General features: G+C 34.0%; 1 protein-coding gene across 4 annotated transcripts in view; it reads left to right on the plus strand.

The window, feature by feature from the left end:
* slc4a3 (solute carrier family 4 member 3) overlaps positions 1–23,354 on the plus strand; it is a 97,975-nt gene that overhangs the window by 5,222 nt on the left and 69,399 nt on the right. For all 4 annotated transcript variants that reach the window (XR_007828405.1, XM_051119031.1, XM_051119032.1 and 1 more), the window contains exon 2: positions 15,491–15,644. Coding sequence is in view for 3 of the 4 variants with exons in the window: in XM_051119031.1 (XP_050974988.1) it covers positions 15,591–15,644 (54 nt within the window). In the remaining variant the exon portion in view is untranslated. The remainder of the gene's footprint in view (positions 1–15,490; positions 15,645–23,354) is intronic.

Below are 23,354 nucleotides of genomic sequence, written 5' to 3' on the forward strand. Positions count from 1 at the left end.
TGAAGCAAAACCAGTTGAGAACCACCGCTTTTGAACCTTATAGTTGATAGATTTAACGGCCACTATAATTGATAAATGTGACTCAGTCGCACAGTAATCATAAAGAAGAAACTGAGAATGCATTGTTTTTCAAATCCGTATGATCTGAAAAGTCGACTGGTGTTGAGTTTTGAGTCATCGATGCATCATAGAGCCAGCTGTCTACTTCCAGCACGTAAATTTGTACTGTCTGGATTGCACTGAAACATCTTCAGCATCTTCTGCTGGAGTCCTTTTAATGATCAAAGCTCCAGTTGTAATTAGGTCTCATCTGTTATCCAGATAAATGTCCCTCAGCTTAAAGTAGGCCAGGAATACCTGCAGATGTATTTGCTTTTGAACAAGCACAAATGAATGCAGTAATGAAAAAGTAAAAGTTTGAAAAACTGAAATACGATGCAGAAAAGCTATTATCAATTCTGTCGCTATCAGCTGGACTTGTAATTGAAATAAAGTTTTGATAATTGAAATAAATATTGGACAAAAAAACTTGAAAATGAAAACGGAAATGTTGCCTTGGTTGAAATACTGAAATTGCTAAAACTGAAATAAAAATAAATAAAATTATTGAAATATTAATGCACTTAAAATGACTGAAACGTAATGCAAAATGAAAATTTAACCTAAAAACAAAAACTAATTTAAAATATTAATAAATAATATAGTGGTATACAAATAATACTAAAATAACACTCAATCTGATCTTTTACTTTGAATCCATCATCCAAATAAAAAAAAAAAAGATATTCAATATTTAAAAAAAACATTAATTATGTACTTCTCAATATAAAAACAGGCCGATTCATAGCCGAACATGAGTATTTGTGTATACTGAGCTGTTAACATTGGGTCAATTGTATTGACAGTACTTACGGAGACATTAACAGTACATCGTGTCTGTTTTAGCTGAATCACATTACTCAAAACGCTTATCTAGCATTCTTTAAGCTTTGAGTTGCTGTTCGGCCTAATGCTTCTCATTCTTCATCTGTCAAGAATGTGTTTATATCTGTAAAGACGAGGATGTAAACAGTGTTCCCTCGGCTTGTTATTTGTTACTTGTTATTTGTTTGTTCATCCTAATGCTTAATGAGTTAATTGTTATATTGAGACAACAAACTGAAGTGTGTCTGCTGGAGAGCTCTTTCTGAATCAACATGCAATGGTTTTTCAATTAACAATGTCAAAGTAATTTCTTAACCTTTAATTGCCCTATAAATTATGTCAAACAAACAAAAATCATGCAAACACAAATGGGAATAATTGTACTGGAATGATTGTTTGTATTGTTATCAGCAGAGGCCAAGACTGCAGGCATGAGACTTAAAGGAATGGTTCACTCAAAAATGAAAATTCTGGCATTATTGACATATCATTGTCATTCCAAAACCTTTTGTTTTTCACAGTTTATTATTATTATTATTTTTTATTAGGTCTTATTTTTAATTTAGTTTTTTCCTTTTTTGAAAGTCAAAATGAAGTCCAATTCAACATCTAATGTTGTTTTTGACACAATTGATTTGTATGCACAGAAAAATTATATAAAATATACCCCCCCCAATGTTCCCCAGAATAAAGTAATTCATACAGGTTTGTGTAAAAGATTGTTTACGACCTTGGATAAAAAAAAAAAAAAGTAAATAAAAACTGTAATTGTGACTTTTTATCTCACAATTCCGCTTTTTATTCTTGCAATTCTGAGTTTATATCTCAAAATTCTGACTTTTCTTCTCAGAATTCTGAGTTTACATTTCGCAATTCTATTTTTTTTTTTGTTTTCACCACGGAATAAAAGATAAGGTAATTGCAACTGTTTTTTAGAATTCTCTTTTTTTTCTGCGCAATTCTGACTATTCTTCTCAGAATTGTGAGTTTATATCTTTCAATTCTGAGTTTATATCTTGCAATTCTAAGAAAAAAAAACAGAATTGTGAGAAATAAAGAAAAAACAAGAAATTTTTATTTTTATTTTTTGAGTAAATTATGCCTTTAATCAGTGTAACTAGTAATACTAATATAAAATAGTATCTCAATACTAGTGTTGTCACAATACCAAAATTCTGACTTTGATACAATACCTGACTAAAATATCACAATACTACTACTGAACTGAATTTTCTGGTAAATAAATTCTGGTACATATTTTTTTTTCTGATAAATATTCCTTAAGCATTGTTTTAATAATATTTTTTATTATTAGTAGTAGTACTATCTTTACATTAAGTAATATATTTCTGACTGTCAAAAACCGAACTTTTATTTTTATTTTCACAGTTGCTGTAAAGACCTTTAGGTTTCTGTTTGTGTATTATATGACGATAGTTTTCTGCAAAAGAAACGGTAAAATGATCATGAAGTGACTCTCAGAGTAGTTCTAGAGATTATGTTCATGTGTTCATGTACTCATATATTGAGGCGGAAGAGGCTGAAAACACCGCGAGCGTCATGGGTATGTGTAGTAAACGGAACTTTGCGTCTGCGCCATTCATAAACACAGACACGCAGAAATACGGCTCTTATTAAAAGGCGTTCTACAAGTACCGGTCTGGTACTAATAAAATGCGGAATCTTCCTTTTTTTAAAAGCAGGGTATCGTAAGTACTGGTATATCGTGCAACACTATTGAACCACAATCATGAAGTGGAATTTAATGCAAAACAAGAATCGTTAAATTCCTCATTATTCCCATCCAGAGTCACAGCAGATCACGTTGTCAAGATCCCTCCATCTCAGCTGGGTTCAGTGAAGATGTTGTTAATGTGATGGCTGACAGGCAGAGATGGACCGCAGTAATCTGTGATGTGAGGGTGCTGTGCTGCGATCACACCTGTTAGTACAATAGCAGAGGCTCAGACAGGCTGAGAACAAGACACTTCAATAAAACGGCCTCTTTAACTGATTGAGCCTCTCACGAGGGATGCGTTGGGTTTAGCTCACCTATGTGTCACTTCACACATCGAGGCCGTGTTGTAATTTCATTTTGTGAGTCTATTTAGGCTTATTAAATTACTGAGGTTTGATTGCTGTCTGCGTACATTGGCTTAAGCATGCAAATCGACTCAATATCTACATGTAAACCTAGTTATATTAAAATAACTGTGGAGTTGATGTGCTGAAACTTTGTTTGGAATGAGATAAATATCTTTTTATATCTTTGCGTTATGATTGGTGGCAACTAATAATAGTAATTCAGTTTTACCAGACTACATTTGTAGTTTGAAGATCATTACATTTAAAAAGGTGGCAGAAACATTTTAGTTATGTTATGACCTCCTTGCAAAATAAGTAATAATATTCACTGGTTGTGACTTATCAAATAAAGTATGGAGTCACATATGTGACCCTGGACCACAAAACCAGTCTTAAGTAGCACAGGTACATTTGTAGCAATAGTCAAAAATACATTGCATGGGTCAATATTACCGATATTTCTTTATGCCAAAAATCATTAGGATATTAAGTAAAGATCATGTTCTACTATGTGTTGTGACTAATGCATCTGTGATGCAGTGTTTTAATGGTGGGAATTCTGAATCAAGTCTTTGAATTGAGTAAGATACGATTCTTGAAACGATGAAACGATTCTTTTTATGCCTAATTAAATTATTTAAAGGAGAAGTCCACTTCCAGAACAACAATTCACAAATAATTTACTCACCCTCTTGTCATCCAAGATGTTCATGTCTTTCTGTCTTCAGCCGTGAAGAGAATATGGTTTTTGAGGAAAGCATTTCAGGATTTTTCTTCATATAATGGACTTGATTGGTGCCCTGATTTTGAACTTCCAAAATGTAGTTTAAATGCAGCTTCAAAGGGCTCTAAATGATCCCAGCCGAGGAAGAAGGGTCTTATCTAGTGAAACGATCTGTCATTTTTTTTTTAAAAATAAAAATTTGTGTACTTTTTAAGCACAAAAGTTTGTGTAGCACAGGTTCTGCGGTGCGCGTTCACGTACTATTAAATCATGTCGAAAGGTCACGCCAAACGTAGGTGGAACTACAGACCCAGTGTTTACAAAGTGAATGTGCAAAGACTAAAAAAGTGCAAGTAAGTCAAACGCTGTCTACAAACAAAAAGGTACAACGATGTCGGACGATTCTGAAGTTGTAGGAGAAAATAAGATGGAGTTTTTCGCCATACTCTACCTTTTTTAGCCAGAGTAGACAGACGATAAACTTACACGTGATTCGTAGTAGTGATGGGAAGTTCGCATCATTTGACTCGGACCTTTGAGTCTCGTTCAGCAAAATGAACGAATCTTTTTACGAGTCATTTTGTTCATTTTAGCAAAATATAATTAAAATGTTATGTGTTAATTCCCTAACACATCTACTGCTCAGACAAACATTGATCACACTACAAACCAGACAAAACTATAATGCTATAAGAAACAGAAAAGATTCATTCATTATTTACCTGGGTCTTTAGTGTATGATTAGCTCACCTCACCTCTTATCTGACAAGTTTTCGGGTTTGAGTCCTTCGTTCATCACGTGACAGCCCCATAAGATGAACGAACGACTCAAAAAACCAGAAGACTCAAAACAGGTGAACTAATTCCAGTACAGAACCTAATAGGATGTTGCGCATGCACGACTGAACGAATCACTCCCCAAGACGACTCGTTCTTCCCGAGTCACATTAAAGGTTCAAAATGAACGAATCGTTCAAGAATGACCCATCACTAAATCATAGCATCGTAAAAACGCGCATCCCAGACCCTGTGCTACACAAGCTTTTGTGCTTAAAAAGTATACAATTTTTTATTTTTCGAAAAAAATGACAGATCGTTTCACTAGATAAGACCCTTCTTCCTCAGCTGGGATCATTTAGAGCCCTTTGAAGCTGCATTTAAACTACATTTTGGAAGTTCAAAATCGGGCCACCAATCAAGTCCATTACATGCAGAAAAAACCTGAAATGTTTTCCTCGAAACCATAATTTCTTTACGACTATAGACAGAAAGACATGAACATCTTGGATGACAAGGGGGTGAGTAATATATTTGTAAATTGTTCTGGAAGTGGAGTTCTCCTTTAAATATACTATAAATATACTACAAGACTATCGAAGATTGTTCAAGTGTGTTATTTCTTTATTGAATGACAATGAATTTCTCTTCAAAAATTTTTCTTCATTTGCAAGAACTGCTGACTCTAAAGATTCATCCAAAACCACTGATTCCTTTATAAATGAAACACGACTAGTCTGCTGCTGCTGAGACAAATGCATCAGTGACTGATGCAATGCTTTGATGTTCAATCTTGTCAGTTTTCAGTAAACTTTTTCTGAGTTAAAGACCTTATAGATAGATTGATATCTAGATAGATAGATATATAGATAGATTCATCAAACTCATTATAATGCTGCTCTGTTAGTTTCCATGGAAAGCAGGCGTGAATGTAATTTCATTTGATTGTTTTGTTTAATGTCATTGTTTGTGTGGACTTTCTATTCATTGTGCCAGCAGTTATTCATCAAATGATGATGGAATGATGGAGAATAGCATTATAAATGGGCATAAATCCAGATGAGAAGCGTAAATGAGCATTTAAAGAGCCGATTCAGATTTGTTCCCCAATGCATCTTAAAAGCAGACAGAAGTGCAACGAGCAAAAAGATATAGTGCATAGTTTCTGTATCTTATGGTTTTTAACTTCCAAAATAGTAAAGGTAGGGCTCCAAAGAGCCTATGAGCCGAGTGCATTGGGGATTTCTTTATTTAGAGCATGTTGAGGCTGGGGAATCAGGCATGCCTGTGATTAGCCTTTGGATGAGCTCTATTTAGACAGCCAAAGCTCTCTGTGGAACCACTCTGTAGTAAAATCCAGGACCCGGAGACAGCTGGAAGACAGGGTAACAAGCGGAATCGCCTTTGCATTGAGTGCGACTGAACTCGGCGCACTTTCCTACATTGAGCTGAATGTGTGCAGCTGTAACTAAGCCCCTACTCAGGATGTAAGCCGACTGCTTCGCGTCCAAAGTCAGACTGGCGCTTAAGGGCATCTAAAGGTGGAGGTATTCGGGGTTACAAAGCTGGAAGCGGTTCGTTTCTATAGAGTCCAAGGCCCCGGGGGCCATTAGCTAAATCTTCTGTGCTTTGCGTGCTTAATTGTTCAAGATAGGAGGCTATTAGCGTTAATAATTCACCTAGAGCTCCGTCAGAAACAAACATCTGGCCCTCACGTACACTCATTTGTGCAGACCTTAATGTGACCCACACGTTTCTCTGGTGTAGAAGAGGCATGTGGATGTTTGTGAATCCATTAATGGGTCGTGTGTCAACCGGGATGGGGCCTTAAAGATGAGAATTCGGATTTGAACACTAGTTCAAACTGACTTTAATCCTGCTTGAGCCCGATGGGTGCCACAAGATTTCTCACTTAAAAAAATAAATAAATAAAAAAATAAATAAACATAAACAAACAATGAAAAATTTATTACACTATTTAACATTATTGTTAACGTTAGTTAATAAAAATGCAGTAGTTCATTGTTAGTTCATGTTAGTTTACAGTGCATTAACTAATGTTAACAAACACACATTTTGATTTTAATAGTGCATTAGTAATTGTTGAAATTAGTATTATTAATATATTATATGACTAATATACTAACATTACTAATATTAACTAAGATTAATAAATTTGTTGCTCATTCTTAGTTCATGTTAACTAAAGTAGTTAAACAACGTTAACTAATGAAACCTTATTAGTTTATTTTATTTTATTATTTTATTTTACCCACACTATAAATCAATCTGTAAAAGTAGAGCACAATGTATTGTAATTAATATAAATATTTATTTATTTTTTTTTTTTTTTTTACAGGTGTTTAACTCATTTTTTTTACATTTTATGCTTCATTGTATGTGTTTTAGGGTTAACACAAATGTCCGTAAAATTAGGCCTTGATGTCCTGTCAGAAAATTACCACTTCACATTCATTTCATTTTATTATAGTGCGGAATGAATGTTATATGCAATAATGCAATATCAAAAGTGATCATCATTATTTTCTTTTTCTCCTTCTTATTTAGAAAGAATATCATTATGCAATCATATAATAGACCGTCCTAGCTGCAGGGAACATCAAGTGACCATTTCTTTTGCTGATCTCCGTTTACAAAAGCAACTCTGTGTGCCAGTACAGCTCATAAATCATTTGTGGTCCTTTGATGGCTCGGTGAAGAGGAAGTGCGTGATGAGTGCTGGTCAGACACACAGGAAGCAGACAGGGTCACTTATCAAAATGATGCATGTGTCTGTTAGTTTCATCTTCACATGAGCTTGAACATTATTGTGACTTGAGAACGACCGCGGGACAACAGATAGGGAAGATGCCCGGGTTTATTTTGGATCAGCAATTCTAAAGGTGTTTACAAGCATGAGGGGAACCTGCTGCTTTCCCAGGTGAGCGCGAATCATCTATTCTGCCGACATGCAGGACTATTAATTTTTCCCATGATGCCCTGAGCGTGCTCTTGTATATTAATAGCAGTTTTCCACTTCGGTTATTTGCAGACGGCAAGTGAATCATTTGATGAAATAGTCTGCTGCTGCTCTATAAATATGTCAGATAGGCCATTTCCTGCTGTGTGTACTGTACGTTGATGGCAAAGAGGGGTGAAGACCCCAAAACATAGTTATGCTCCTGATTTAGAGTTGCAACCCAGCAAGATTAAATAAGGCATCCTATAAACAAGAAATAAGTTGTTTTTAAGCATTTTTTTTTTAAACAATTTCCATCAATCAACTGGGTCTTGACATATTTACACTTGCAAATAATGACTTTTGTCTTCCCGTGTAGAATGTATGCAGTTCTTTTGTATGCAAAAAAACCCAGAATTTTATATATTTTTTTAAATTATGGACGGAAGGCAGTGTGTAAACGTGATTGACACAACGCTGGACCATATTTATTTTTTAACATGCTAAATTTTCAGATGAGAATTTTGGACTCAGTACGCAAGGACCTTTACTTTCCAGTACAAATATCTAAACATTGTTAAATGAAGATAAATTTACACTGTAAAAAATTACCATGAATTTAACGGTAAAAGACTGTAAAAATGCTACTGTAAAAACCTGTTAAATGGTTAACGGTAAGTTCCCCTGCTATATATGCGGTAAAAAAACTGTATTGGACATTTTACGGTATTCTACTGTTTTCGTAAGTGAAAAAGAACATACAATTTACAGTGAATAACAGTAAATTGACATTCCCAGAATTCCCTGTGTTACATTTTTAAATTGTGTGTGTGTGTGTGTGTGTTTTTGTTGTTGTTGTTGAAATAACTATGTTTCTTCTTAGTTTTTTTCTTATCAGTTTTGTACATTAGGGTTGTATGTTACATCTAATGTTGTTAAATTAATGTTTATCGCATGATTTCAGTTTCATGTGTGTTACCATGATGGTGTTTGGTGTTTGTGTGAATGACACTTTGCATCTTCTATTAATGTTAGTATTTAAAAGCTGCTTATGATGGGCTTTGGTTTGTCATGTGACTTTCTTGTGACCACTTGCTTTTGGTGGTTATCAGTGTATTACAAAGGTACAAAACAGATTTGAGTACTTCAGTAGGTTGATATATTAACATTATATCTAAAAAAAGTAAAATCTAAAACGTACCTACCGCAGCTGCCGTTTTTTACCCTAAATTTTGTGGAATTGTTTTTTTTACAGTGTACTCCATAAGCGAAATGACATGAGATAATAAGTCTTGTTTTCTGAAAAATGTAAGAAGAAAAATATCTGCCAGTGGGGTCAGAAAAATCTTAATTCAAAAGGAAAACAAGATCATTCCTCTGACCCCATCAGCAGATATTGTTCCCTGATTTAAGCAAAAATGCTCATAATTTTTATACATTTTTCAGGATACAAGACTATTTACAGTATCTTGTCATTTTGTTTCTCAATGAAATTTGTTTTAAGAATGTTTAGATATTCGTACATGCAAGACAAGGAAAAAATTAAGAAAATCATTTTTGCAGTGTATGTCAGTGTTATTTTATTATAATTGAGATACTTCTATAGTTTTTTTTAATAATGTAAATATATTTTTATTCTTTTTAGTTTATTTTAGTTAAATTTGAAAGTTTTAGTAATTTTGTTGTGTAATTGTGTGTATATATAAACATTCATTTTATTTCAAGTATCAGATTTATTTATTTATTTATATATTTTTATTGTTTCAATTTTAGTGGTGTAGGATTGAAAAATAAGAAATAACATAAAAGATCTTTTTAGTGTCTCAGCTGTTTCCTCTAGACAGCACTCATAGCTTAAGTGGGGCAAATGAGCAAATGAACATTTGGTCCTGAATTTTCTCCTGGAAAAAAAAAAAAAAACTCTTAAGTCTCATGTTTCCTCTAGCCACACAATGACTTGGAATTTAACAGAATAAGATATTTTAAAATTATTTTATTTAAAATACTACAGTTTCTTAAGATCTAGGCCTACAGCATCATATCTGTGCAGCGCTGAGCTCTCTCCCGGACACTTTTTCGCTGCAGCGCCAAGGTCTGCATGAACTGATTTTTCCATCCCACTACTGCAAATTTCATTCCACACCCGCCCACTCCCTACGAATTTTACTTTGAGTAGATACACTTGCTCCCTGTTTACAGCGAATGTGTTCCCACATGGTCCTGCTTCAATTAGGGCTCATTAATGTGGTCCTGCATTTTATTTCTTCCAATCGAGCATAAACCAAAAAATTGCCAAGTATATTCCCAGCTGTTTATGCTTTTAAATACAACATCAAAAAAGACAAGCATCGTATAGTGATCCTTATTGTAGGCTACTTTTTTTCTTTAATGCCCATTATATCTGTCAGGAGAGGATTTTATTTTATTTTATTTTATTTTATTTTATTTTTACAGGCTATTCTTTGTCCATGTACACTTTAATGATGAAGACCTCTAACTGTGCTTTAGCTGCCAAAATCATCTGAATTATTGACACTCCCAGTTTCTTTGGTGTTGGCGAAGGGAGACTTTGTCCAAACAGTGCTCAAATTTGCCAAATCATTACAGTCTGCAAAGGACAGAGATCTAATTATGAGTTCAGTCATTTCTCATCAGATTCTTCCAAGACCACATGATCTGAGGGCATAAGATAAAGTGATAATGTGCCTTTGTTTATATTTTCCAGTAAAACCATAAAAAACATGCTTAAAAATGGAACATTAAAAATGTATAAGATAAGGCTTTTTGAAAATATATAAAATTTTAAAATAGAGGTTCTAAAAGTGATGTCATAGAACCATTTTAGGTTCCCCAAAGAACCTTTCAGGCAACAGCTCTTAAAAGAACCATTCTAAACATGTTTGAATATATTAAAAGAATCTTTAAAGAACTTTTTGTAGAATGGAAAGGTTCCATAGATTCTAAAGGATTTTAATGGAAATATAGATGCTAATAAGTAAGCTTTAATTTTTTTTAGAGTTTGTAGAATTTCAGCGTAGATTTTTCTCATTTTAAGCAAAAATCTAACAAAATTTTAAAGGTCAAATCTTCTAAATATAAACATTATGTTTATGCTTAACATGAAAGTGCATAAAATTTGTTCATTGCAGTGTGACAACTTCTGAGCTATTAAAGAGCAACGTCTGAGCAGTAAAATGTTCCCATGAGAAATGATGCCAGCTCAGTGATGAGAAGATTAACCAATTCTTTTAATTTCGGTCCGATTGGCATCGCTGTTCTTAGATTTGGGTGGATTCATGATAATGTTTCCAAGGCAGCAGAAGTGTGACGTTTCAGTCTAGAGATAACGTGTTTTGATGCGTGATGCTGGCACATGGAGATGCCACTGACGTTTAGCAGTCCATCATGAAGCTGCATTCCAGCAGGATGATGCTGAAATGACATCCAGCTGGGTGCGGTTTGGCATAAATGAGTTGTATGCTAGGGCTGCCTGCAGTGACGCAAACTCAAGACATGAGTCATCAGTGCCAGCTTCCCATAAGAGCTGTTTATCATACAGCAGACACTGGACTTACAGATGCAGAGTGCACACTGTCACGATTGCACAATCACACAGCACACTTGCACCATACACTCACAAATGCTGTATAATGCGATACCGATTGCATCAATCCTTTTTGTAACAATGAATTTGATAAAAAAGACAATATGAGAACACATTTTACCTCACTGTTTAATATGAGCATAAACTTTCATCTTGGGAGTAGTTCAACCCCAAAAATGAAAAATTGCTGAAAACATACTCACTCTCAGGCCAACCAAGATGTAGAGGAGATTGTTTCTTCATCAGAAAGCATTACATCTCTTGCTCACCAACAGAACCTCTGCAGTGAATGGGTGCCATCAGAATGAGAGTCCATATAGCTAATAAAAGCATCACAATAATCCACACCACTCTAGTCTATCAGCTGAATCCATCTGACCTAAAATATCTACTTCAAGTACCCTCTGATATTACATTTAAAGGAGAAGTCCACTTCCAGAACAAAGATTTACGGATATTGTACTCACCCCCTTGTCATTTCAACATTTTTTTCCATATAGTGGACTGGTATGGTGCCCCGATTTTGAACTTTCAAAATGTAGTTCAGATGCGGCTTCAGATGATCTCAGCCAAGAAAGAAGGATCGTATCTAGTGAAACAATCTGCAATTTATATACTTTTAATCTCAAACAGTCGTCTTGTCTTACTCTCCCTGAACTCTGTTTTTTTTTTCCAGTTTATGACAGTTAGGGTATGTCAAAAAACTTCAAAATCGTCCTATATCGCTGTTTTACCTTTTTTGTTAAGGGTGTTTGATCTTCTTTGCATGTTCACTTTGCATAGACTGTGTCGGTACTTCTGCAGAGATGTAGGATGATTTTGAAATCTTTTTTTTAAGTTGAGGGAGAAAATACGATTGGAGTTTTTCGACATACCCTAACTGTCTTGAGTCAGAATACAAAGAGTTCAGGCAGAGAAAGACAAGACGAGCGCTTGACATTAAAAAGTATATAAATTGTATTATTTTTATGAAAATAACCAATCATTTCACTAGATAAGACCCTTCTTCCTCACCTGGGATCATTTACAACCGCATTTGGGATCGTTTGAAGCTGCATTTAAACTGCATTTTGGAAGTTCAAACTCAGGGCACCATATCAGTCCATTATATGGAAAAAAATCCTGAAATGTTTTCCTCAAAAAGCATAATTTCTTTACGACTGAAGAAAGACAGACATGAACATCTTGGATGACAACGGGGTGAATACATTATCTGTATATTTTTGTTCTGGATTTTTTTGTTCTCCTTTGATATTTCAATAATTTAACCACACATTTGCATGTTTACAGTTCTTTGGTATTGATTAATGGTCAAATGACACGCAGGTAATTAAGTGTTTTATAGGCCTATTGATTGTTTTTTTTAATTTATTTTAAGTTTTATGATTTAATTACTTTTTAATTATTTGTTTTTCATCAACTCTTCATCTCTTACTAGTTTGTTGTTCTTTCAGTTGATGCTTTATTTTTCTTGTTGTAACTGAGACTTGTGAACTTCTCGCCATCTTATCAAAGGCCACTTTTTCTGAAGTCAGTAATCTTTCTTAGATGAAAAATGACACCAGTTAGCTCTTCTAACTTGCATTAGTACAATAAGAGAGGGATTTCAGAGTGATATGATAAATACAGTTCAGTGGTCATTATATAAAAGTAGAGTGTCTGTTTACACTAAGTGCAAATAGCACGCCTTGTTGGCAGAGGCTATTTACACTAGCTCTGCCCACCAATGTGTGATTGGGCCAGTTAACAATACAGAAGACAATCGTCTAACAACAGCTCCGATGGTGCAGATGGTTAAACACGTGCTGTAGTTATTTTTGACGCGAGCGACCTGGGTTCGAATCTGCCTGTTGCTGAACTTTTTTCCCCTCTCTTTTCAAATCTCATATCACATTGGAAAGGCAATTTATTTAAAATAAATAAATAAATAAAAAATAATAATAATCTGAAAGTTGAAAATAATGTATCGGGTAGGGTTAGGGTAGGTGTAGGGAGGGCTTATATTTTCCCAGTAAGGTAACATCCTTTTAATAATTTGAATTCAAATTATAATTTACACTCAATATGTTATTATTGCATTGTTATTATTGTTTTATAATGTACTACAATATTGAGGTGCATATAAATGCCACTATTTGCAATAAGTAGTATAAATAGCAGAAATTTTAACATAGTGTAAATAGAATCTATAGCTATTTGCATTTAGTGTAAATAGCATATCGCAAAAAAAAAATACTGCTATTTTCATGTAGTGTAAATAGAATCTATTGCTATTTGCACTTAGTGTAAATAGCATCCATCTCTATTTGCGCTTAGTGTAAGTAGCATCCATCACTATTTACAATTAGTGCAAATAGTCACTGGCAAAAAAGTATTTGACTAAAAAGTATCAGAACAGATGGTAGATTCTTGAACTGACACAAAGGAGAGGCTAACATTACTGTTACTTGGTCATAAGTTTTTGCCAATGCTGATAAACTCAAAATTGCCAGTTATTGTCCAATTAATCTGCCTGTCTGATATATCAGTGTGTGTGATTACTGGTTGAGCACAAGGGTTCTGGGTTAGAGAGAATCACACACACACAAGAGCAGATGCTCAACAGGCTTTGTTTTTTGTCAAGGCTTGACCTTTTCATGAGTATCCCATCTGTGCCTTTCCTGTCATAGTTAGGGCTGGGTGATTTTATTAGATGATTTATTTTATTTATTTATTTTCTTTTAAATCAAATGTAAACTCATGTCCTCGTCACATTTTCTTGGTTAAATAAACATTACTTACACTATCAGAAAAAAATTCTATTTTATATTTTTACATTAACAATGTAATCAACAAATTTTTGTAAACAAATATTTACTTTAAATTTCACCAAACTGATTACTCACTAAAAACAGATCATGTCTTCATACCATTTTAAGTCTTATTATGACCCAACAAAGTGGTTATATCTAAGTGTGTGAGTTGTTTACTTACTTTTTAAAAATGAGTCTTCCCATTAATGCTATTATATTGTTCATGAACACGCACAAACACAAGAGGTGGGATTTTTCACGTGAACTAATCACAGCCGATCATAACTAGTCATATCCACTCATATCACGATGGAGGCATTGTCTCCTCTCATGACTTTCCCCTATTCATTCTCAGTTACCCCCCCACCAAACTCACCACATGCTTTAGTCTGTTAAAACTCAGTGGGCTCAGGGGCGGGAAAAGAGACGCAGATTCCCGCTGTAAGTTTACCTGCTGGTGTCACTGTTGGACAATGTTTCTTCAGAAAAAACAAGTGATTTATACACTCTTTAATGTTATATTTTGTAATATTGGCATTTTCATTTTTTACGAGTTTTTTTTTCAGCATATTAGAATGATAGCAAATCAGCAAATGTGAACCTGGACCACAAAACCAGTCATAAGGGTCAATTTATTTAAACTGATATTTGTATATTATCTGAAAACTGAATAAGTAAGCTTTTTATTGAAGCATTGTTTGTTAGGATAGGGCAGTATTTGGCCGAGATACAGCTGTTGAATGTGGAATCTGAGAGTGCAAAAAAATCAAAATATTGATAAAATTGCCTTTGAAGTTGTCTAAATGAAGTTCTTAGCAATGCATATTACTAATCAAAAATTAAGTTTTGATGTATTTACAGTAGGAAATTTACAGAATATCTTTACTTAATATCCTAATTATTTTTGGCATTTAAAAAAAAATCAATAATTTTGACCCATGCAGTGTATTGTTGGCTATTGGTACAAATATACCCATGCTACTTATGACTGGTTTTGTGGTCCAGAGTCACATATTAGAATGATTTATAGGAATGTCGGTCATAGGAATAAATTACATTTAAAATATATTAAAACTAAAAATAGTTATTTTAAATTGTAATAATATTTGACAGTATTATTATTGTTATTATTATTTATCAAATAAATGCAGACTTGGTAAACATAAGAGACAAAATAAATTATTATTTTCATTTCAACACTAAAATACAACAACGGATAGTAATAAATAGTCATAGTACATTCATATGTTTTTCCTAAAACATTTTGATATATAAAAATGCTCTTTGAGCAAAATTAAAAAGATACGTTGACTTTGAACTGACTCATGAAAATGATCTTAACTTACCAGCCAGGTGAAGACAAACACTGTAACACTTTTCTCACTGTCAACATGCTTGTTTCATTGATTAACAACTTAATGCGATCAATATAATGTCTCTTGACGAGTGCAGTGGTTATTGATGAGCCCCTGTGTTGTAACATAAGAACTGGAAACAGATTTATGTATGCCTTCTCTGTCTATCCTGAAAACCTTCTGTAACATTCTTCCCTTGCTCCCTTGCTCCTATCTTGTTTTAGTGTCTCAGCGTCTCTCTTACAACCTAACGTGGTCTCGCTCTTACAGGTTATGCCACCCCACAGGCTGACTGGAAATCCAGCCGTGAAAGAGAAGGGCTGATCCCGGACCCCCCCGTGTTCCCGCAGCTGCGCCCCTCCCTGTCCCCATGGCGACAGGAGGCCATGCCCCCGAGACAGATGTGTTGATCAACCTGCATCAGGTGAGAGATGTCGAGACCCTGCCTGCTATTGTCAGGCTCTGTGGCTTTTAGTCATACTGCTTCAGGCCTGTTACACAAACCTCACATCTGCAGCCGTGTTGGTTTTGTGGTGCTGTGTAGCAGAAGCGCAGCTGCAGGTGGAGATTCAGTGCTAAATCTATTTTTGCATTGCACGCTCAGCAGAAAAACTGTGAAAATGCCCTGTAAATTATTATTCATCTACAGTGTTTTCCAGTACATGAGAAGTTCACTTCCAGAATACAAATTGTCTGATAATTTACTCACTCCCATGTGGTCCAAGATGTACATGTCTTTCTGTCTTCAGTCACAAAGAAATTAAGGTTTTTGAGGAAAACATTCCAGGATTTTTCTCCATATAGTGGACTTCAGTGGGAGCCAATGGGTTGAAGGTCCAAAGTGCAGTTTCAGGGCAGCTTCAAAGGGCTCTGCACAATCCCAGCCAAGGAATAAGGGTCTTATTTAGTAAAACAATATATCCTTTTATTAAAAAAAAAAAAAAAAAATGTCTTTTTTAACCACAAATGTGGTTAAAAGTGTTTAAAAAACGAACATGCAAAGAAAGTCAAACGCCCTTTACAAAAAAAGTTAAAACAACGATGTTGAACGATTTTGGAGTTTTTTTCTCCCTGGTCTACCCTTTTTGAACTGGAGTACGCAGACGAAGGACTAACCATGCATGACCTAATTACATAATGTGTGAGGGCGTGGACACACATTGCAGAGCTAGTGCAATGTGAGCATTTGTAGTTAAAACATATACATTTTAATTTTTTTTTAGAGAATGACAGAGGTAAGGTCCTTATTCCTTGGCTACAGGGATTGTGTAGAGCCCTTTGAAGCTGCATTGAAACTGCAGTTTGGACCTTCAACCTGTTGGCACCCATTGAAGTCCACTATATGGAGAAAAATCCTGGAATGTTTTTCTCAAAAACCTTAATATCCAGTAACTGAAGACAGAAAGACATGAACATCTTGGATCACATACTGTAGGGATGAGTAAATTATCAGGACTTTTTTTTTTCCTGGTAAGGCTTTTTTATTAAAGGAAATAATATTGAAGCTAATTTCTTCCACAGAATAAAAAAATAAAAAATCGCAATTACAATTTTTATCTCAAAATTCTGACTTTTTTTCCCCTCAGAAGAGTTCTTGCAAGTAATGTACTGTGATTTTTTTTTATCTCATTATTCTGCGTGATACTTTTTTCTTGCAATTTCAGATATTTCTAAAAAATCTGATTTGTTTTGCTCAGAATTCTTTGTTTACGTTTTTTAATGTTGTTTTTGCCACAGAATAAGAAATAAAAAAGGTACACTCTTAAAAATAAAGGTGCTTCATGATGCCATAGAAGAACATTTTTTGTCTAAATGGTTCCATATAGAACCTTAAACATCTGAAGAACCTTTCTGTTTCACAAAAGGTTCTTTTTGGCGTAAGAAGGTTCTTCAGAATATAAAATAGTAAGAAAGAGATGGTTCTTTGTGGAACCAAAAGTGGTTCTTCCAATGGCATTGCTATGAAGAACCTTTTAAAACACCTTTATTTTTAAGAGTGTAATTGTGAAGTTTATATAAGTCTGGCTTTTTTTTTTTTTTTTTTTTTTTTTTTTTTTTTTTCAGACTTCCAAAATATAAAATTGTAATTGAGGAAAAAAAGCCAGAATTGTGAGATAAAAAGTCACTTTTTTCGCATGTTAGAAACAATACCATACAATTCCATAAAATACTCAGCGTGGTGACCCAGAAATCTTTTGATAGAATTTTTTATCTTTCTCTCTCTCTCTCTCTCTCTCTCTCTCTCTGTATAAACAAGGATATTACTATTACTATAAAAACATTTATTACTATTATAATTACATATTTATACACATTATGATTTTCTAATTTTAACATTTTAAATTCTGATTTTAATTTGTGATGTAAAGCTGAATTTTCAGGATCAGTGTCACGTGATCCTTCAGAAATCATTCTAATACGATGATTTGCTTCTTAAGAAACATTTCATATTATCAATGCTGAAAACCGTTGCTTAATATTTTGGTTGAAAATATATGTAAAGACTTAAATTAGAAAAGGTTGCTGAGCGACGGCAGGTTGGGGTCTGGTGGTGCAGTGCCAGGCAGAGCGGCACAAGTGTTGGGTTACATGTGATGGCTGGGCACACGGGGCCGTACACAGGACAATAGCGTCAGCCTGACCTCCGTTTCGTTTGACACTTGGGATGCACGGATCTCAGCCAGTGTGTGTAGATCTGAATGGCCCTTTTTGTGGATGCCTCCATTGCATTTGCGACAGAGAATTTTTTTTCCCAGACTGGCAAAAGCTGATCAGAATTGACTCTCAAATTGGAAAGTTATGAAAGTAAAAACTCAGATTTTTCCTTCATGCAGAGACCTTCAGTGTAAATCTTAAATAAAATCAGTGTAAATTTTATCTGACAATTCTGACTTTTTTCTCACAATTGTGAGTTTGCATTTCGCAATTCGCAATTTTTTTCTCAGAATTGCAAGATATAAACTCACAATTGCAAGTTGTAAAGTCACAATTGCAAGATATGTACTCACAGTTGTCAAAAAACAGTCCAACAAAATTGGACTTTATAACTTGCAATTGTGAGTTTACATCTCACAGTTCTGAGTAAAGAAGTCAGAATTGTGAGAAAACGTCAGAATTGTGAGATATAAACTCTCAATTACAAGAAAAAGTCAGAATTGTGAGATATAAACTTGCAATTGAGAGGGAAAAAGTCAGCTGAATGCATAGAAGTATGTGGTTTTGATATAAACAGTCTTTTTCTGCTCTGTATGAAAGCCACTGAATAAAAAATAAATAATGTTAACTGCAACTTTTTTCTCACAATTCTGACTTTTTTTACTCACAATTGCGAGTTTATATCTTGCAATTCTGACTTTAGAACTCACATTGCGAGTTTATCACACAATTCTGAGAAAAAAGTTAGAATTGCAAGATTTAAAAAAAGTCAGAATTGTGAGAAAACAAGTTGCAGGTAACAATTTTTTATTCAGTGGCTTTCAGGCTTTCATACAGAGCAGAAAAGGGCTGTTTATATCAAAATCACATACTTCTGTGCATTCAGCTGTCAGCCTTTATCGCATTTCTGTTGCTTACAATTAAGTAACCCAAATAAAAGCTGAAGGCCGACTGTAACTGAGGAAACCTGCTATGTTGACAGAAGTGTAAAAGAAATTCATATTTGTATCACACTCAGGACTCAATGATAAAATGTTCTGCTTATGTTCAGTTTCTGCTTACTCTATTTACGTTATCTATTATACCAATATTGTGACCCGTTACATCAAATATGCATTTTATTTTAAATATGTAATGTGTATACAGTAATATAACAGGTTCCAGAACACTTCCTAGAACTAACGGACTGGTGTGGTTTATACTGCCACATTACGTTCATTTTTTGATTCTCCTCCCTTTAATCCAAGTGATGACATTCATATAAACATATAAACAGCAGAGCAAATAAGACCTTTTTGGAGCTTGAGACCGCCTGCAGTAAAACTAGAGCCATTACCGATAGTTTACATGTCCTCAGATGTAAGCATAAACAATTAGGGCTGGTGTTTTAAAAGATCTGCCTCGTCAGAGGCGTTTTGAGATGTGCTAATTGGTTGATGTTCGGTGTCGTCCTGTGGTGCTGTCAGCACAGACGCCGGTGGATCCTCTCTTATTGATGTCAGGCTTTTAAAGGGCAGCTTGGCTTTCAGAGGGTGAGGCATGTGACAATGTCTGACTTAAAGCTCTCTGATATTACAGAAAGACATGATTCTTTTATTTTTATTATTGATTAAATATAAAAGTAATTAGTGTATTATATGAATTGCATTAATAAATATTACTTCAGCTTTTAATGACCATTTCCCACCCTCTCCTTTAACCCTTATAATAATGACCCATTTCAGTTTTTGACAGTTCAGTTTTTTTCTCAGAATTCTAAGGTTGCATCTTGCAATTGTGACATATTTCAGAATTCTCCATTTAAATCTGTTAATTCAGATTTTTTCTTAGAATTCTATGTTTACATCTCGTAATTCTTACTTTTTTACCCTCAGGGTTCTGAGTTAACATCTTGCAATTATGACTTTTTGTTTCAGAATTCTGAGCTTAAATCTTACAATTAAGTTTTTTTTCCCTCAGACTTCGGAGTTACAATTCAGATTGCTTAGGAATTCTTAATTCTTAATTTTTTTTTTTTTTTTTTTTTTTTTTTTTTGAATTCTAAGGTTACATCTGACAATTCTGACTCTCTCTCAGAAAGAGTTTTAACTTTATAGATTTTTTTTTTTTTTCTCTTGGAATTCTGAGGTTAAATCTCACAATTCTAATTTTTTTTCCCCTTTATAATTCATCTCACAGTTCTCATTTTTTGTTTCCTCAGAATTCTGATCTTAAATTCTGCAATTCAGATTTTTTCCCTCAGAACTCAGAGTTTACATCATGCAATTCTTACTTTTCAGAATTCTATGTTTACTTCTCACAATTCTGTTTGCCACCCCCCCTCCCCCTTAGGAATTGAGTTTGCATCTTGCAATTCTGATTATATTTCTCAGAATTCTGAGCTTAAATTTTACAATTCAATTTTTTTCCTCAGAATTCTGAATTTGCATTTTGCAAATCAGATGTTTTTTTTTTTCTTTCAGAAATCTGAGTTTACATCTCGTGATTCCTACTTACAGAAAATGCAATTCTCTGTTTATACCTTCTTTCTCAGAAATCAGAGTGTTTATATTTTGGAATTCTGTTCTCAGAATTCAGAGTTTACATCTCACAGTTCTGATTTTTTTCCTCAGAATTCTAAGTTTCCATCTTGCAATTCCTTTCATACACCTGACCACATACATGTAAAATTCACAATTGCAACATATAAACTCTCAGTTCTGAGGAAGAAAGTCTGAATTGTGAGATGTAACTTAGTTGCAAGAAAACTTGTATAACCTTTTTACTTTTTAAAAAGTTGCATTTAGCTTTTTTATATTTTTATTCCATGGCAGAGATAAGCTTCCATTGGACAGGCCAAGTTTCAGAACTCTCAATAAATGTTGCTGTTTAAACATATTCATCTTTCTTGATTTTTTTTTTTTGGACTGGGTTGGATGTTTTGAGTTACAGTATGTTTTCATACTGCACTGGAAAATTGATTTCTATTATGATCTTTTTAAAAGTATCATTATAAGTTGGCATAAAGGAACATACCCTTATTGGTACCCATACATGAAGCATTTAGGGCCTGTTTTCATGAACTCAGCTGACATATTGTGAGTAAGTGTGGCTGCATGGTTTTAGGCAGCAATCTGCTCACCATGGCATCAGATAGCAGATTAATTGCCTGGTGTCGACCTGCATGTGGATGGCCATTTGGCATGTTGTGTCTGTGCTGTAGAGATCGTTATATCATGTTTCAGCAGAGAGAATTGAGTGTTTACTGATAAAATAATGTGCAGGAGACATAGTATTACAACCCAGACAAAATCAACATGACATTTGTAACTTTATTGTTTTCTAAAGCAATAATCAGCATTCCGTATGTTGATGCAGACTCCCCCGCAAGCAGCACCTCCTCTTTGAATTGGCAAAAATCAACACAGAATGAAGAAATCAATAGCAGTAAGCGGGAGGATTTGGCCAGACGGAGTAAACAGAAAGTGTTCCGTGATTGATGCACTGATGTTTCAGTCCAACCCAGAACTGCTTGCTGATTTCCCACACGCAAATATTTGATCAAATGTTATTTATACTGCCTATAAAACCCAGTGGCAGCAGGACACGTGCTGTTTTTTTTTGTTTGTTTTTTTTTTAAGAAAGAGTTGTTCTTGAAATGATGGTGTTCCTTCACAATTCCATTTTCATAAGTAGAAATTAATTATAATATACTTCAGTGTGAACAGACAAAATGTACATGTTTTTGTTATGTCTTTTCCATTCAATTAATTTTTATTAATTAATTGTTTTATAAGGACATATTTGTCCCCCAGTATTTAATCAAATTTTTTTTCTTCTCCTTTTTTTTAATCCATTTTATCCTTTGTGTTAATAATACCTAGCACCAAAACCTAAAAAAATCCCCTACACAAGTAAAGACAGATATATTTGTAAATAAAAGTAGATAGATATTTTTACATTTCCAAAGACAAAATAAATTAAATAATTATAATTAAAATTATATTAATATATTAAAATATATAGAAAATAATCATCCTCTCTCTCTCTCTCTGTGATTTTTAAATCAATTAAACTCAAAATTGGTCACTACCATATATTTATATTTATATTTTATATAATTTATTCATGTGATGGCAAAGTTAAACTTTCAGCATCATTACTCCAGTCTTCAGTATCACATGATCTTTCAGAAATCATTCTAATATTGTCCAATTCTTATTGCTCAGTTATTATTATTATTATTATTTTTATTTTACTATTAGTATGCTCATTTATATAAATAAGAAAAATAAAAATAAAAGTACAATTAATCACAGTTTTATTATTAAAATGTATACTTAAAAGTCAAGATGAAATTTATGCTATTTTCAGTGCCTGTAAGTTATTCCAAAAAGAAAGAAAAAAATAGCAAGTAGCATTTAATTTCGACTTCAGAAATCAAAACAAAATAATATGTTGCATATGCATATATTTATTTTTTTATGTAATTTATTCCTGTGATGGCAAAGCTGAAATTGATGCTATTTTCAGTGCCTCTAAGTGTTATTTTTAAGGATTCATCAATGCATGTTATTCCAAAAAGTAGCAAGTAGCATTTCCTGTTAACTTTAAGAAATGAAAACAAAAGAATATGCTACATATGCATTAGACAGAGGTAGATTTATACAACAATGCTCTTCTCTCACCTTCAACACAGATTCTATGCTTCCCAAATGCACAATAAATGCAGGAAGTGCAATGTGGAATAAAGCTGTTAAAAACCAGTCAAGCTGAATTTACACGTCTGCATTGCGGTCCAAAAGGGTGACTCAGAAACGCTCCTTCACCCTATACAGACGGATGTGTGAAGCTTTGCTGTGAATGGAGGAGTGAGAGCCAGCGAGTTCCTTGCACCAAACTGTTGAACTCACTTGAAACAGGCAGAACATTTTATAAATAGAGTATTATGGCTGCACAGCGTTTCCACGCACACATGAATTGGCCCTATAGACACAATACAGTTTTTTAATCATATTTCAACAACATGTTGTCAAAAACATCCAAAAAGATAGTGACTGATTCACTCAAAGAATTGACTCATAAGAGTCATTTGTTCATGAATTATAATACACTCTCTCTGTGTTGTCTGTTTATTGTCTTTCTATTATAAGCCCAATTTTTCTATCTAATCACATTCAATTCAGATGCCAAACTGGTCAGATAGCATTTCTTTTGTAGATTCAGGAGCAGCACAGTGAACATTGTAGGAGCGTAATGATTCATGCAGCAGTGAAAGAAACTACAGTGAAAAATGTGCATGTAAAATTCTCCAACTGATGGGTAATTAATGTTTTTGTCATTGCAGATAAATCATATGTTGTTAGCTTAAGTCTCATGTACATACATGCACATTTTCCCAAGCCTTTGTGTGTTTATGGCTGAAATAAGAGATGAGATTGTAGCAAAGGATGGACCTTGGAATAGATGTCTGGTCCTAATCGGTCCCCTGAGGTCCCCG

The sequence above is a fragment of the Labeo rohita genome, chromosome 9 (assembly GCF_022985175.1).
Source record: "Labeo rohita strain BAU-BD-2019 chromosome 9, IGBB_LRoh.1.0, whole genome shotgun sequence".
NCBI lineage: Eukaryota > Metazoa > Chordata > Actinopteri > Cypriniformes > Cyprinidae > Labeo > Labeo rohita.